General features: G+C 39.2%; 2 protein-coding genes across 5 annotated transcripts in view; both read right to left on the reverse strand.

Annotated features, from left to right (window-relative positions):
- Znf684 (zinc finger protein 684) overlaps window positions 1-3,842 on the reverse strand; it is a 55,316-nt gene extending 51,474 nt beyond the window's left edge. For 3 of the 4 annotated variants that reach the window (XM_087215213.1, XM_087215212.1, XM_004871781.3), the window contains exons 1-2: window positions 3,575-3,841; window positions 1,321-1,458 (exon numbers count right to left, since the gene is read on the reverse strand). In XM_087215213.1, coding sequence (XP_087071339.1) covers window positions 1,321-1,335 — 15 coding nt within the window. In that variant the 5' untranslated portion in view covers window positions 1,336-1,458; window positions 3,575-3,841. Of the gene's footprint in view, window positions 1-1,320; window positions 1,459-3,153; window positions 3,322-3,574 lie in introns of all 4 variants that reach the window. The other variant, XM_021249938.2, reaches the window with a different exon arrangement.
- Window positions 3,843-8,043: 4,201 nt separating this feature from the next.
- Exo5 (exonuclease 5) lies at window positions 8,044-16,423 on the reverse strand. The gene has a single exon (XM_087215214.1). The coding sequence runs from the start codon at window positions 16,396-16,398 to the stop codon at window positions 15,277-15,279; it is 1,122 nt and encodes a 373-aa protein (XP_087071340.1). The 5' UTR covers window positions 16,399-16,423; the 3' UTR covers window positions 8,044-15,276.
- Window positions 16,424-16,730: the final 307 nt, after the last annotated feature.

Here is a 16,730-nt window from a genome sequence, read left to right on the forward strand (position 1 = left end):
CAAAAGGAATAAAATTACTCCCTTGGAGATTTTCCAATCTATTAGGTTCAACAAAGTTAACATAGTACAGTAAGATGTTACTAAAGCTGTATAATTTACATGGCCAGACTCACATAAGATTGGAAGACAGATTTTTTTAATATGATAAAAAAATAACCTTTCAACCATAAAGTCAAAATCATGTTTAATGGGTAAATATTAAAAGCATTAGAATTGGGGCTGGAGTTGTAGCTCTACTTGGCTAGAAACTGTGCCCCAACACAGGAACAAAAAGCAAAAAACAAAACAAAAAATAAAAATCGAAGGCATGTATCTGTGCATCGACCATAAAACAGAAAATTAAACCAGCTATGATGGTATAAACCTGTAATCCCAGCACTTGGGAAGCTGAGGCAGGCGGATCGCCATGAGTTCAAGGCCAGCCTGGGCTATATAGTGAATGCAAGGCCACCCTGGACTACATACTGAGACCCTGTCTCAAAAAAAATGGAAAAGACTCACAAATTAAATCTTTAAATTTACCTTACATCCTGCTTTATGGACCTGGAAAATATTCTTTAAATGCAGTGACTCTAAAATTGATACTGAGAAAATGCTCAAAATAGCTAGAGAACTGAAAAGATACAAGGTTAACTTATGGATCATCCAAGTGAACATTAAAAAGGCCATATACTTGGACTGATAAACTGAGGTCACTTAATACCACTCAGTACTAGGCTCTCTACTTACTCTAGAAAACACTCTAAGAAAATCATAGGAGCTGGGTGTGGTGGCACACGCCTGTAATCCTAGTACTTGGGAGGCAGAGGCAAGAGGATCACCATGAGTTCCAGGCCAGCCAGTGCTACATACTGAGTTCAAGACCAGCCTGAACTACATAGCAAGATCCTGTCTCCAAATAACAAAAACAGAAAAATCATAGGAAACCTGATATATTTATTATAGACCTGCTGTGAATGTTATTTTTAACAGTACCTATATGACAACCCATTAAAAGAAATTTTCTTCAGAGAAATATACCAGGAAAAAAACCAAACTGTACTTATCTGGGAATTATTTTGCTTTATCATTGCAAACAATACCAATACTTTAGTTGATAATCCATTTAGTATGACTTCCAGGAAGACTGAGTACATATTTGCAGCTCAAATTTATTCCAATTATATGTAGACCACACAACATGACATCAACTTATTTTCTAAATTTCCATTTAGGCCTGATTTTCTAACCAATCTACACTTTCCCTAACTTCATCTTTTCTTTTCATTATATAGATTTTTGGAAAACTTAAATGACTGAATGAATAGATGGATGCCTTACCTGAAAGTTGATCATTTTCAGCAGTTTTTTTTTTTTTTCGTACTGGGGATCGAACTTGGGACCTTGAGCTTTTGAGGCAGACGGTGGAATCACTGAGCTAAATCCCTGGCCCCTTTTCAGCAGTTCTTGAACAGAAACCTATGAAAGTAAAAATAGGGAGAACAGAAAGATATGGGACACCAAAACTAACACTCTAGCACATCTGAAGTACCCACACTGCAGCCTCAGAAGATGCCACCTAGTGGGATAAAGACATTTCTATCAAGTCAGAAAGTTCATGTTTCATATGTATACAACTCTACTTGTGATTGTTAAGAACATGTGGTGGGGCCAGGGATTTAGCTCAGTGGTTTCGCCGCCTGCTCTGCAAGCGCAAGTACCCGAGTTCGATCCCGGGTACCAACCCCCCCCCCAAATATATATATATGTGGAGGCAGGAATGGAAAGGAATAAATATGAGAAAAGGAAAAAATGGAAACAAAGTCTTTGTAAATAGGGAGGGGTGTAGGGGTTGAACGGAGGGCAGGGGAATGGGGGAAAAAGTAAGAACCAAGCTGTATTATGTAAGGGTACAAATTCCCAATAATGAATGTTAGCATATTGTATACCTAAAGTATACCAATGAAATTAATGAAAAAAAAAGAATATATGGAGCTTAAAAATGTTTTACATTTCTGTCCTCTAACACCAAGTTGTGAAACTTTAAACCAATGACTTTTTTCCCTTGTATAAATTTATTCCAAGGAAATAATTAATAAGTAAAAAAGACTAAAAGCCTGGGTCTCTGAATCTCAGAACGTATATCCAGAAGTTATTTTTTCCTGTGATTCTCTCATCTCTGCTCTGAAGCTGGTATAAGAGATCTCAAATTAGATTGGATTTCTCTTTTTTTTCTTTTCTTTTCTTTGTTTGGGTTTTTTTTTTTTGGTATGGGGGATCGAACTCAGGACCTTGCCCTTGCGCGGCAGGCACTGGAACCACTGAGCTAAATCCCCGGCCCTCTTTTCTTTTTCTTTTCCTTCCTTCCTTCCTTCCTTCCTTCCTTCCTTCCCTCCTTTCTTTCCTTCTTTCCTTTCCTTTCACAGATGGGCTCTCACTTAAGTTGCTTAGGTTAATCTTGAACTTCTGGGCTCACATGATCTGATTGCCTCAGCCTCCTAAGGGATGCAGCTGCCTCATTCAGCTGAGTTTGAGCTTTCTTGACAAGGCTACATTCAGAAACGCGGGTTCTTTTGTTAGTTCACACATTCGTTCATGTTAAAGCTGGAGCCTTCAGTGTAGACTCCAAAATCTGTTTCTCTGTCTCTGGGTCCACATCATCTATGAAAGTTTGGAATTTCTGAAATTCTAACCAGCACTATTGGGGTCCTGGGCTAAAATTGACAAGCAAGGGTCATGGATTCATTTATAGTCTCCATGGAAGATCTACAAATACAAGAGACCCTCTCAAAATAACTACAAATGGAAATTTACTCAGCATTCATGGCTCAAATATTTCAAAAGGAAGTATATCTGTACTAGTTACCTTTCCTGAGAAACAGCCTGAAGAAGAAAAGGTTTATTTTGGCTCACAGTTTTAGGGTTTCAGTGCATGGTTGGCTGGCTCCAGCAGAGTAATGGAAGAAGCAAGAAAGGGGCAAGCATCAGAAATATTCACCAGGGTCACACCCTCACGCCCCACGCAGTCACATCCAGATGTGTGTTTTACTAATCTCCTAGATATCTTTCAAACCAATCAAATTGGCAATCAAGATTAACCACAACACCCAACTCTGTTATCCAGGAGTGCTATGTTGTAAAACGGGAATGTCATTTTGTAAAAAACAAACAAACCTCATCTGGGTTTGAATCTTCGTTCTTTTACTTGCTAAACTGTGCGAGTCTAGGCAAGTAATTTCACTTCTTTCTGCTTCAGGTACTTAATATGCAAAATGGTGAGAGAATTACTTCGGATGATTGCAGACGATTACCCGATGCAGGCTTCTACACCGTAGCCCTTACCTACAAGAGCAGGAATGCAAAATGAGCTTGTCCCACTCACACCCGGGCTGTAAGAATCTACACAGTGTCAGCCGGCGCCCTACGCTGCTTTCTCTGAACTACTCGTGTTGGACAAGACCAACACATTCAAACACACGTGGGGTAAACCCACTTGGGGGCTGTACAGTTTAATCTTCCATAGGGTAAACCCACAAGCTGCCTCTCTCCGTTCTCTCCGTAGTTCCCTTGCGAGTCCTGCAAAGCCAAACCATACCTGCCACTTTTTCACCGCCACGTTCTCCGCTCTTAAGTCCAGGATCGGGTTACAGCGTCCTACAGAGACTAGGGAAACAATTCAAACACCGCACTTCACAGGTGGCAGTAGATAATACTTAATACCGGTTACTGTCCCACTGCGCGTGTGCGGAACTAACTACTCACCTACAGTTCCCAGGCTCCTTCGGAGTGAAGGACATCCATCGGAGACCACATTTCCCATAAGGCCCCTGGAGCTTGTTTCCGGATAACCTCCGATAATTCTTCCTCTTTTGAGAGACATTATTGTCGCTAACCGTAGGGTTGCTCAGAGGCAAGTTTATTTTACAAAAGGGGATTTTACATACTGTATCATTTCATTTTTTAAAAAAATAGACTTTTGGGCCGGGGATTTAGCTCAGTGGTTCCGTCGCCTGCCTCACAAGCGCAAGGTCCCGAGTTCAGTCCCCAGTACCAAAAAAAAAAAAAAAAAAAAAAAAAAAAAGACTTTGGGATTTTTAAATAATGGAAAGTCGAAATCAGCAGTATGCTAAAAGAATAGTTTATTTTTTGTTCAGTGTCTTCTAGCAGTGCACTTAGGCGGTGGAGACAAAGAAGATCCAAAGAAGACTGAAAACTACAAATTGAGGAGCTAAGGATGTAATTTAGTGATAGAGCGCTAGCCTAGCATGTGGTATGACTCTGGGCCCAACACCCAAGCAAAGGGAAAAAGAAAAGAAAAATGGAATAATCAGTATAGTAAATGGAAAAGCAGAAGACATTTGTCTCAGCAAAGCCAAGGCTGTGTTTAGGTCACTAGTGCTGTTGAAATGTTCTGTCTAGGCAGAGTGGTGGAAGTTTGATAAATTCTGATGAGAGTTTGATAAAAGTGAAAAGGAAGAATGGAAGAAGATTAAGAGAATGTAGATACAAACAATTCTTTTGTTACTGGTTCATTTTAGATATACATAATGATGACGTTCATCATAGGGAACTTGTACCTATATATGATATAGCTTACTTCTTTTTTTTCCTCCTGCATTCCTCTCCATTTCCTTCAACCCCCTATTTCCCTCCTTATTTACCAAAGCTTTGTTTCCATTTTTCCCCTTTTCTTTTTCTTCCTTTCTTTCTTCTGTTTACCTTGTTCCCGATCTCATTTTAACAATTTTCTTCCCATTTCCCAATATCTATTATACCTTTTGGTCCTTATTTCCAGTTTCAGTTTCTCACACCAGAGAAATGAGTTATTTAAACGTATGTGTCTGATTATTTCACTTAAGAGTGTGGTCTCAAGGTGCATCCATTTAGCTAGAGATGTCTCAGGCTTATCCTTCTTTGTGGCAGAGTAGTACTCCTTTGTATAAAAATTCACATTTTCTTTATCCATTCATCAGTTCATGGGCATTTGGGCTGTTTCCAAGATTTAGCTATTACACACTGTACCATCATAAACATGGGTGTGCATATATTACTGTGGTATGATTCTTTTAATTCTTTTGGGAAGATACCAAGAAGAGGAATACCTGGGTCAAATGGAACCTCTACTTTTAGTTTTTTGTGAGGGTTCACACTGATTTTCACAGTAGTTGCACCACACTATACTCCCACCAAGAGTGGAAAAGAGTTCCTTTTTCCCCACAGCCTATCCAGTGTTGGTTATTGGTTGATTTCTAGATAATAGCCATTCTTTCTGGAGTGCTATGAAATCTCAGCATTGTTTTAATTTGCATCTCTTGAATGACCAGTGATATTGAACATTTTTTCATGTATTAATTTGCTGTTTCTAGTTCTTCATCTGAGAAATGTTTAGTCATTTCAGATGCCCATTTTTTGGATTGGGTCTTTACATCTAGGGGGTCTGGTTTTTTATATATTCTTCATATTACTCCTTTGTTTGAGGAACAGCTGGCAAAAATTTTTTCCCACACTGTGGGTTGTCTCTTCACTCTGTTGATCGTTTCTTTTGCTATGCAAAAGCTTTTTAATAAGATGTGATCCTGTTGTTGCTTCTTTGTGATAGTTCCTGTGTGATCAGAGTTTTTTTCATAGTCTTTGCCAACACCAATGTTTTCTTTTTTTTTGGTACCAGGGATTGAACTCAGGACCTTGCACTTGCAAGGCAGGCACCCGAACCACTGAGCTAAATCCCCAGCTCCCAACACCAATGTTTTCAATAGTTCGATCTATTCTGTCTTCCAGTAGATTTAGTGTTTCTGTTTTTATATTTAGATCTTTGATCCATTTCTATTTTACTTTAGTGTATGGTGATGTTCCATCATGGAAAGAAATGCACGGAGACACAGAATTTGGGTAAAATAACAAAGGCTTTACTTGCAAGCAGGTGGGACCATCAGAAACTGGTCTGGTCAGTGTCCGTGCACCCTTTGTTCAGCGTTTCCTTTTTATATCCTTTTTAGCCATTATCTCATCCCTAGTGGTCTTTGCTGAGCAAACAAAATTCCAGTTTCTGCTTAATGGTTAGACACAGGTGGTTTCTATCACTGATTACAGGCACAAACACATGACAATTAAAGCACATATATCACAAATTTACCCAAGTTTTGCAACTTTGTTTTTAAGACGTTATCTGAAGGAGGGCTACAAGGGAAAAGAGTCATATATCACTTTAAACAACCAGAGCAAAGGGCTTAGGCAAGTTTTAAAGGGATACATTACCTATTTTGCTTTAATAACTACCTTAATAGTCTACTAAGCTACCTAAAACTTTTCTCTATCAGTGAAAGATATGGGTCTAGTTTTAATCTTTGGTATGTGGAAAGCCAGTTTTTCCAGCATCATTTATTAAAGAGGCTATCTTTCTTCCAGTGAAGGTGTTTGGCTCCTTTGTCAAAGATATGGTGGCTGAGTGTGTTTGAGTTGTTTCTACGTCTTCTAGTCTGTTCCACTGATCCTTGGGTCTGTTTTTTTTCTGCCAGACTATGGTTTTTTTAAAAAATCACAGTAGCTTTGTAGTACAATTTCAAAGCTACTTGTGATGCCCCTCCCTTACATTTGTTGCTTTGTTGTTCAAAATTGATTTGGCTATTGTAGGTTTCTTCTGGTTCCAAATGAATTTTAGGGTTGTTTTTTCTAATTCTGGGAGATATGCTATTGGGATTTTGATTGGGATTGCATTGAATCTGTACAACAATTTTGGAAGTATGGCCATTTTCACTATATTGGTTCTTCCTGTCCAAGAACATGAGATGTCTTTCCATTTTCTGATATCCTCTTCAATCTCCTCTTTCAAAGTACTGTAGTTTTCAATGTAGAGGTCTTTTACTTCCTTCATTAGATTGATTCCTAGGTATTTCATTTTTTTGGATGCTATTGTGAAAGGGATTGTTTATCTAATTTTCCTGTGAGTCTGCTATTTGTGTACAGGAAGGCTATTGACTTTTGAGTATTGAATTTTTTTTTTTTTTTTTTTTGGTACCGGGGATCAAACTTGGGTCCTTGCACTTGCAAGGCAGGCAGCAGAACCACTGAGCTAAATCCCCAGCCCTCTGTCTCCTTTGAGTTTCATTTTCTCTTCTTTTTTCAATTTAAGATGAAAGGTAGGAGCAGTGTGATGTGTGAAATACATGTTACAATGTTATCACATCCACATTATTACAAGGCAACCAGAAATTTTCAGGTCATAAGCTTATGGGTGTACTGTTTTATGTGCAGTCTATCATTGGCTAAAATGTCATTATTAAGTGTATGACCATGTATAGCAATAATACAGTACTATCCTTGGCTTCGAGCATCCAGTGGGGGTCTTGGAAAGTATTCTGTGGATAAAGGGAAACTACTGTATTTCTTTCCTACATGCTCTGATAAGAATTTCTAGTACTGGGCCGGGGATTTAGCTCAGTGGTTCTAGCGCCTGCCTTGAAAGCGCAAGGTCCTGAGTTCCATCCCCAGTACCAAAAAAAAAAGAAATTCTAGTATTATGTTAAATAGAAGTGATGAAGTGAGCATGTACATTGTTCTTGATCTAACAGAAAAAGCTTTTAGTCTTTCACCACTAAGTATGAAGTTTGCTGTGAATTTTTCATGTATGATTTTTACTATTTTGAGGTACCTTCCTTCATTCCTAGTTTCTTGAATGTTTTTATTATGAAAGTATTTTGAATATTGTCAAATGCTTTTTCTACATCAATTTAAACAATCAGATGGTTTCTCCATTTGTTAATGTGGTATATGATATTGATTCGTTTTTCAAATGTTGAATTATGTTTGGTGGGCCTGGGGTTTAGGGTCCCCAGACCACCCTTACCATGCTTATCTCTCTTTCTCTGACATAGAAAGAGGAAGAGGAGTCAAAACAGAAGACCAGTACAATGTGAAAATAAAGTTTTTTTCAGAAGGAAGCAATACAAAGCCACTCTGGGGATTGGGGGCCCAGAGCTGGGTCACTGCCAAACCTAGGACTGCATTCTTGTTTTATGGAGTAGGGGCTCCTTCCCCACCCACCTCCCACCCGAGGGTTCCTACTTGATTGGTTATTGGACTTGTTGCTAGGGGGCTAGATTTGGTGGGCTAATAGCAGAACTTGGGTAGGCATGGAAACCTGCACTAGGAAGGACAGTGCTGCCTGCACAGAAGCAAGTGTTAAAATCACAGGCTGTCAGCTTGGCTGCTCATTGTGATGAAACAGCAATTTACTTTCTACTTCTTAAAGGCCTCGGCTCCTTTATCTAACCCTACATAAGGGTCCCAACTTTCCCTACAGAACAATCCTTGCATTCCAAACTTAAATCCCACTTGGTCACGGTGTATAATCCTTTGATAGGCTGATTTTGGTCTGCTAGTATTGTTGGGGATTTTTACATCAACCTTCAAAGGGATTTCGTGTCTGTAGTTTTCTTGTAGTGTTTTTGTCTGGCTTTGATGTTGGGTTAATGCTCACCCCATAGAATGTTATCTGTTTTTTGGAAATGTGTGAGAAGGATCAGTATTAGTCCTCCTGTAAATGTTTAGTACAATTATCTAGTGAAGCCATGAGGTTCAGGGATTTTATTTTCCTCCGCAGTTCTAAATTTCTGATTCAGTTTTGATGCTAGTATTCAATCTCATTACAGTTCTCTGGGTAGCCTTGGACTGATTCAGTTCTTCCCTTTGTCTTGCTTGTAGATCGCAAGAATACATGTAAAAGCAGGTGTGGTGGTGCACATATATCATTATCCTGCCGCAGGCCGAGCCTGAAGATGGCCTTTTGCCCTGTCTACTCCCTTTCTCCTCCATAGATTACAGAGTCATGACTAATATTGTAGAACCTGGATGGCACAGCCCCAGGAGACAGTTACATTGCGTATCCTTCCCTGTTCCCTTCCTGCACATCCCCCATCATGAAACAATTACGCTATGATCTGTGTAGGCCCCGTAGGCCCCGTAGCACTATTTGCCCCGCCTTCTCTTCCTGTTTGGCTTCCACTATAAAGAGCGTGTGGTGCTCCAGGCAGCCATTAGCTCATCAGGCTATGTTTCCTCCTGGTCCCAGCTTTCAAGCATAATCTTGGTATATATCTTTCTTTCTTGTTATTCTTCAATTTTCTTCATCTCTCACTGCTCTCCCCAGCTTTGGACCCTACGCTGTGTGGGTTGCAGCATTATCCCTGCACTCTGATAGGCTGAGGCAGGAGGATCTCAAGTTTGAGCCCAGCCTGGCCAACCTAGGAACTTACTGCTCTCCCTTAAGATGAAAAAAAAAAAATTAAAGGGCTGGTGATGGGAGGTCAGTGTGAAGTTCCTGGGTTCAATTCCCAGTAATTAAAAAAAAAACGAGTGTAGAATATGCTGGGAATGTGATGTCTCAAAATAAGCAGGTGGCTGGAACATCCCATGCTCTCTATTCCTGCCTCTCCTAGAAGTATGATGTCCTTAACACTTTAGACTAGTATGCCATATTGGACCCAGGGTGTGCTTTCTGGGGTCTCTTGGCTTCAGTGCAAGTGGGTCATGCACAGATAAGCCTCTCACCCTCGGAAGCTGTCCTGATCCCTGATGGCAGGCACACCCTGAAACCAGGGTTTTGTTATCCCTTGTTCCTTACTAGTAATAAATCCATTTCATACAAATTGCTTTGTGTGTGAGTGTTCTGTCTCACCAAACACATGAAGTTGTCAATTTACAATAAAGCTGGTTCATATGTAGATCTATTCAGACTTTCTGTTCCTCCAATCTTGGAAGGTTTGTGCTTCTAGGAATTTTGTCCTTTTGATCTAGGTTATCCAAATACACTTGTTCATAATAACTTTCACAACCTTCTTTATTTCTGTGGAAGTAGTAGTAATGTCTCTTTCAATTTTGATTTTAGTAATCTGAGCTTTTTCTTAGTCCACCTAGCTAAAAGTTAGTCAAAGGACCAATTGAGAGTTTCATTGACTTTGTTTTCCTTTTTTAAAAATAATTGCTCTAATATTTGTTTCCTTTCTTCTGCAGGCTTTGGGGTTAGTTTGTTCATTAAATTGTACAGTTAGGTTGTTGATTTGAGATTTTTCTGGCATTTTCATGTAAGTATTTATAGCTCTAAAATTTCCCTGATGTGCTATCACTGTGTAAGTTTGGCAGTGGTGAGTCTTTTCATCCATCTACAAGTATTTTCTAATTTCCTTTGTGATTTTTTTCCCTTTGATTAAGAGTACTGTCAATTTCGCCAGATTTGTGAATCTTCCACTTATGTTACCGATTTCAACTGCAACCCATTGTGGTTGAAGAAGATACCTTATTTAACACAACTTTAAAAATCTAATGAGACTTAATTTGTGGCCTAATATATGGTCTATTGTGGAAGATATCCCAGGTGTACATGGGAAGAATGGCATTGTTTTTCTTGGATAGTGTTCTGTACATTTGTTGGATTTAACTGATTTATTATGTTGTTGTTGTTTTGTTTTGTTTTTGGTACCAGGGCTGGAACTCAGGACCTTGCACTTGTGAGGCAGACGTGGTGCCAGAGCTAAATCCCCAGCCCTTATTATGTTTTTTGAATTTTCCACAGTATTTCTTTAGCAACCTTCCCCCTAATGATCCTATCCACTGAGAATGGGGATACTAAAATCTGCAATTTTATAGAAATGTTTACTTGTACACTGAATTCTGTCAATTTTTGCTTCATATGTTTTGACGGTGTGATTGAGTAAATATTTACGTTTATTATATTTTCTTGCTGTATTCAACTTTTTATAATAATATCCTTCTCTATTCTTATAAATTTTCCTGATTTAAAGTATATTTTGTCTGTATCTTACAGAATTAGAGAAAACAATCCTAAAATTCACTTGGAACAAGAAGAACCCTAGAATAGCAAAGGCAATTTTGGGCAGCAAAGGCAAGGGAGGGGGTATCAAAATCCCTGACTTGAAATTATACTACAAAGCTGTGATTAAAACAGCATAGTAGGGCTGGGGATTTAGCTCAGTGGTTCCATCGCCTGCCTCACAAGTGCAAGGTCCCGAGTTCGATCCCCGATGACAAAAAACAAAAAAAAACCCAGCATAGTACTGGCAAAAAAACCCCCAAACAAACCCGAGGATCAATGGTACAGATCAGAAGATGTAGAAACAACTCCAAACACTCAGCCACTTTATCTTTGACAAAGGAGCCAAACACCTTCCCTGGAAGAAATATAGCCTCTTTAATAAATGGCTCTGTAAAGGGCCGGGGATTTAGCTCAGTGGTTCCGCCACCTGTCCCACAAGTGCAAGGACCCGAGTTTGACCATTGGTACCAAATAAATAAATAAATATATAAATGGTGCTGTAAAAACTGGCTCTCCACATGGCAAAGATTAAAACTAGACCTGTATCTTTCACCATGCACTAAAGTAAAATTGAAATGGATCAAAGATCTAAATATAAAAACAGAAACACTAAATCTACTGGAAGACAGAATAGGTAGAACTCTTGAAGACAATGGTGTAGGCAAAGACTTCATGAGTAAAATCCTGATCACACAGAACTACCACAAAGAATCAATAACTGGGATCTCATCTTATTAAAAAGCTTTTGCACAGCAACAGAAACCACCAACAGAGTGAAGAGACAACCCACAGTATGGGAAAAAAATTTTGCCAGCTGTTTCTCAGATAAAGAACTGCTATCTAGAATATATAAAGACCAAATTTAAAAGACCCAATCCAAAAAAGGGCTTCTGAAATGAATATTTCTCAGATGAAAAAGTAGAAATGGCAAATAAATATATAAGTATACAAAAAAATATAACAGCACTGGTTGGGAGATACAAATTAAAACAACACTGAGGTTCTGTCTCACTCCAGAAATAATGGTGGTTGTCAAGAAATCAATAACAAATGCTGGTGAGGCTGTGGGGAAAAAGGAACCCTTCTCCACTGTTGATGGGAGTGTAGACTGGGGCAACCACTGTGGAAATCAGTGTGGAGATTCCTCCAGAGACTAAAAGTAGTAGGCAGGTGTGCTGGCACATGCCTGTAATCCCAGCACTTGGAAGGCTGAGGCAGGAGGATCGCCATGAGTTTGAGGCCAATCTGGACTACATAGTGAGTTCAAGGCTATACTCAGCTATATAGCAAGACCCTATCTCAAAAAACCAAAATCAAAAAACCCCAAAAAGTAGAGGTTCCATTCTACCCAGCTATTCCCCTTCTTGGTATCCTCCCAAAAGAATTAAAAGCATCATACCACAGCAATATATGTACACCCATGTTTATAGCGGCACAGTTTGTAATAGCTAAATCAAATGCCCATCAACTGATGAATGGATAAAGAAAATGTGTTTTTTTATCCAATGGATTACTACTATGCCATAAAGAAGGTTGATCTTGAGACATTTCTAGCTAAATGGTTGTACCTTGAGACCATACTCTTTAGTGAAATAAATTGGATACACGTTTAAATATTGCATTGTTTCTCTGGGGTGAGAAACTGAAAGTGGAAACAAGGACTGACATGTATGAGAAGAAAATGTTCAAATGAGAAGGGGAACAAGGGAGGGGGCAGGGAAAGGAAAGAAGGGACAAGAGAAAAAGAAGAAAATGTAAACAAAGCTTTTGTAAATAACGAAGGGAAGAGGGACCAAGGCGGGATGGGAAAAAAAGAATCAAGATACATCATGTACAGGTACAAATTCCCTATGATGAATGTTTTCATTATGTATATCTAGATGCCTACAGATAAATTTTTTTTTGGTACCGGGGATTGAACTCAGGACCTTATGCTTGTGAGGCAGGTGGCAAAAGCACTGAGCTAAATCCCCGGGACATTATGTATATCTAAAATGTACCAAAAAATGATTTTCTTTTTTTAAAAAAGAATATATTGTCTGATAGTCATATAGCTACGTATGCCATCTTTTGGTTATTTCTATGTAATGTATTTTTCCATCCCTTCACTTCATCTATTTGTGCCTTTGTTTTTTGTGTTTGTTTTGGGACAGGGTCTTGCTATGTAATTCAGGCTGGCCTTGAACTCATGTTGGTCCTCCTTCTTCAGCCTCCCAAGTGTTGGGATTACAGGAATGCAGCAGCATACCTGGCAGTCTATTGGTGTCTCTGGATCTAAAGTGAGTCCCTTGTAGTCATGTGCTCCGTTATAAAAGCACAAATCTCATTTATGAGGGCTCTTTTCTGATTACCTAACCACCTCCCAAAACCATCACCATGGTGGGGGAGTTGGTTTCAAATACTAATTTTAGAGAGACACATTCAGACCATGGCACTGATCCTGGGGTGATCCCAACTATGGATGTCTCAACTTATGAGAAACCACAAAGGGATAACCAAATTGTTAACCTAAAACATGAATTTGATATTGGGAAATTACTGATTTCTGAGTGCCAGTATCCATAATCAGGTGATTTTCTTTACCCTTTTCTTAAAGCTTCTACTATAATTAAGACAATGCTACAGAACCTAAGCAAATTCTTTCCCCCAAAACTACTAGTTTAATACTGTTTGCCCCCAGAAAATCCAGTTTGCTATGCCCTTAGTTTAATGCCAAACTTAATTGGGACTATAAGTTGAGGATCCCTGATCCAAAACCTGAAACTTTAAATGTTAGCATGACACCACAAGTGGAAAATTCCATATCTGACCTCATGTGATGAGTCACAGTCAAAATGAGGATGTACCTACAATATTACATAAAATCATCTTCAGGCCATTATATAAGGTGTATATGAAACAAATCTCATGTTTAGACTCTGGTGCCATCTTGATGATATATCATAATGTATATGCAAATATGTCAAAATTTGGAAAAAAATCAGAAATATGAAACTTTTTGGCCTCAGCATTCAAGGGATGCTAAATCTGTATACCACCCAGGATGCCTAACAACTGCAATAGAAACTCTATAGCATGACAGTTAAGAATATAAACACTACAGTCAGCCATATCCAGCCCAGAATCTACCACTTTGAAACAGTGGGACCTTAGAAGAATGAAATATAGACTTAATCATATAAAGTGCTTAGAACAGTTCCTAGCACATGAGCCATTCAGCAAATGAGAATTATTACAAGCTTTAATCTCCATTAAGAGTAAATGTAGTGGGCCAGGGATGTAGCTTAGCAGAATAACACCTTCCTAACAAGTACAAGGTCCTGAGTTTGACCCCTGGTACCAAAAAAACCCCTCCAAAAACAAAACATGTAGGTCATAAGGGCCTCCAGAGAGAACCTATGTTATCTCTTAGGTATTCAGATTTTAACAGCTCATGTATTACATGAGGTTGCACTAAAAATATTCACCATGTTCTGCTGGCTATTAGCCCCTACCAGTGCCCTCCCCATCCATCTACTGCTCCAAATTCTCCAGTAAGTCTCCATAAATAAGTCCTTACAGGTGAGAGTTACATACCATTCTTTCCTCTGGCTTGTTGATGTTTGTAGCTAAGGGCTCCACCACCTTCTAAGATGTATTGAAATTTCTCTCCACTATCTTTCAATATCCTTAAAAGTTTTTAGTTATTTTTCAATTTTTTATAAAAAGGGTATATACTATATAAATCTTGGGACTTTATCTAATGTGTTGCTAAAATTCAGGCATATTGCTGCATGTCACTGTACTTCATTTGTTTTGGTTTCTGTACCATACCATTCATTTGTCTAACAATGGGCACCTGGATATTTTCTAGGTTTTTGCTATTAAGAAAGTGCTAGAAAGTTTATTGTTCATTATTTCTTGTTCTATACCTCCCAATATCACACCCAGCTATAAACCCATCAGTGGACTAATCTAGTATCACACACCCATGGTCCAGTCACCTCCCAAAAGCCCCATCTATGAGTGTCACGTGAAGGTTTGGGGGATATTTTAGAAATAAACCATAACAATAGTGGTCACCTTTGAAAGACTTAAATCATAAAAAACTAAATGAATAAACATCAGTTCAACTGTCCTGGACAGCATTTCATTTTATTATATAAAATGTAGAAAGTCTTATGAAAAAAAATAAAGATTTATCAGAATCACAATTTTCTCAGGAAAATATTTGCTATAGGATACCTCTGCTCCAGCCATGATAGGCATTTATCTTCCTGACAACCCATGTCAAAGCTCTAGGGACATTGTAACCCCTAGATCTCTCCCATTCATCCCTGAACTTTGAGTCCTAGATTTGAATGGATTAGACAATGTAGAATACAAAACCGGAACACTATCCAGGAAAGCCAAGCTCAAAGACTGGTCCTCTTTTAGTCAGGTACTTTAGGAGCAGGAAAGATAAAAATTTCTGAAAACATAACTTCTATTCATTTGGCTTTCTTGGCTTGAGGCTTCAGTGTGGAGCTGAGCACTCCACCACCTTTCTTCCACTCACAGATGTCTGTATAGTCGCATGTCCTACACTTCCAAGCCTCTTCCACATCCACCCCTTGAGGCTCTCGGTGGCCCATCCAATAGGCTATATAATGCTGTACTTTGCCTTTCACCTCCTTCTCTTCAAAGAGTACAATCTCTGTACCCAACAAAGTGGCAGTCTCTTGATGGATATATTCAATCTTTAAGATATCAATAACTGGGAGGTCAGACAATGTGAAAGACAAGAAGACCAGTTCCATGAGGTCACCCAACGACTTCACAGAGAAGCCTCTCTGCTGGGCGTGCCTCAGCACAGAAGGCCCCAGTGGCTTGTCTGGACACAATTTTGTGTGACGGATTAGGCTAGCAGGGGTCACTTTCCCTTGCACCATGGCATCAAAGATATATTTGTACAGGCTTACTTGAAAACAGTCTTTCTTCTTCTGAGCATCCAGAGGGAGCAAAGGGCGCTTACGTGTCTTAAGTTCAGCCAGTTCCAGTTCTTCCTTGGCTGTATAATGCAACTCATCAATCACACCAACAAGAAACACACCTTCCACTTCTCCAAACACTGGAAATTCTCTGATGCACCCTTCTGACTGCAGGGTGGGAATCATTATCAGTATATTCAGAAACTTAATTGCCCAAGCATCTTCTTTAGTGGTGATGGGGATAGTCACAAGATCATGATGTTCTAGTTCTCTAGCTAGATGGATGCTGGAACCAGTGTCCAAAATATCTGCCTTCTCAGGTGTCAAAAACCCAGGAAGTTCCTTCCCATATACCATTTGCAATTCACACCAGTTCTGAGTAGACAGGTCAGTGACATATAAATATTTTAGGTGAAATCTTTCCATAGGTGACAAGATATCCAATCCTCTTTTCCAGTTTTGCAAGCTTATAGGCTTGTCATCCTTCTCAGAGACTTCAGAAGAAGGGCTAGGATTGCTAAGTGAAGCACTTGACTCTTTGGAATCTTTCAGGTCCAAAAACTCTAGGAACTCTGAGTCACTCATATCTGAGAACCCTGAAGCTTCCACTGACGCCATCTCCTCTTCCCCAGCCTCTGCCATGGCTCTGGATTGGGCAAGGAGGGCCCTGCAATAACTTGTTAAAGAAATGCACTGTCAAAATAAAACACTCTCAAAAAGTACTTTCAAATTCCAATGAGATAAAAAGAATCACGACGAATTAAATTCTTTAAAGAAGTCTATTTATGACTATTAGTAATGCCAAAAACACACTTTATAAAATTGCTCCTTCTATAGTCTATATATGTCCATGTGGCAGACTTTTCTCTTACCTCTCTAGTGCTGGGGATTGAACCCAGGACATTTGCTAAGCAAGCTCTCTCCCACCGAGCAACCCCCTCAGGCCCGCAGAATTTATTACAACAATTTATTCC

This window comes from Heterocephalus glaber, unplaced genomic scaffold, assembly GCF_053883595.1.
Source record: "Heterocephalus glaber isolate CG9 unplaced genomic scaffold, H.glaber_assembly_v1.0 deba00001452, whole genome shotgun sequence".
Classification (NCBI taxonomy): domain Eukaryota; kingdom Metazoa; phylum Chordata; class Mammalia; order Rodentia; family Bathyergidae; genus Heterocephalus; species Heterocephalus glaber.

Excerpts from the sequence above, each read along its gene's own strand:
- Exo5 (XM_087215214.1), bottom strand. The coding sequence starts at position 16,398 with ATGGCAGAGGCTGGGGAAGAGGAGATGGCGTCAGTGGAAGCTTCAGGG.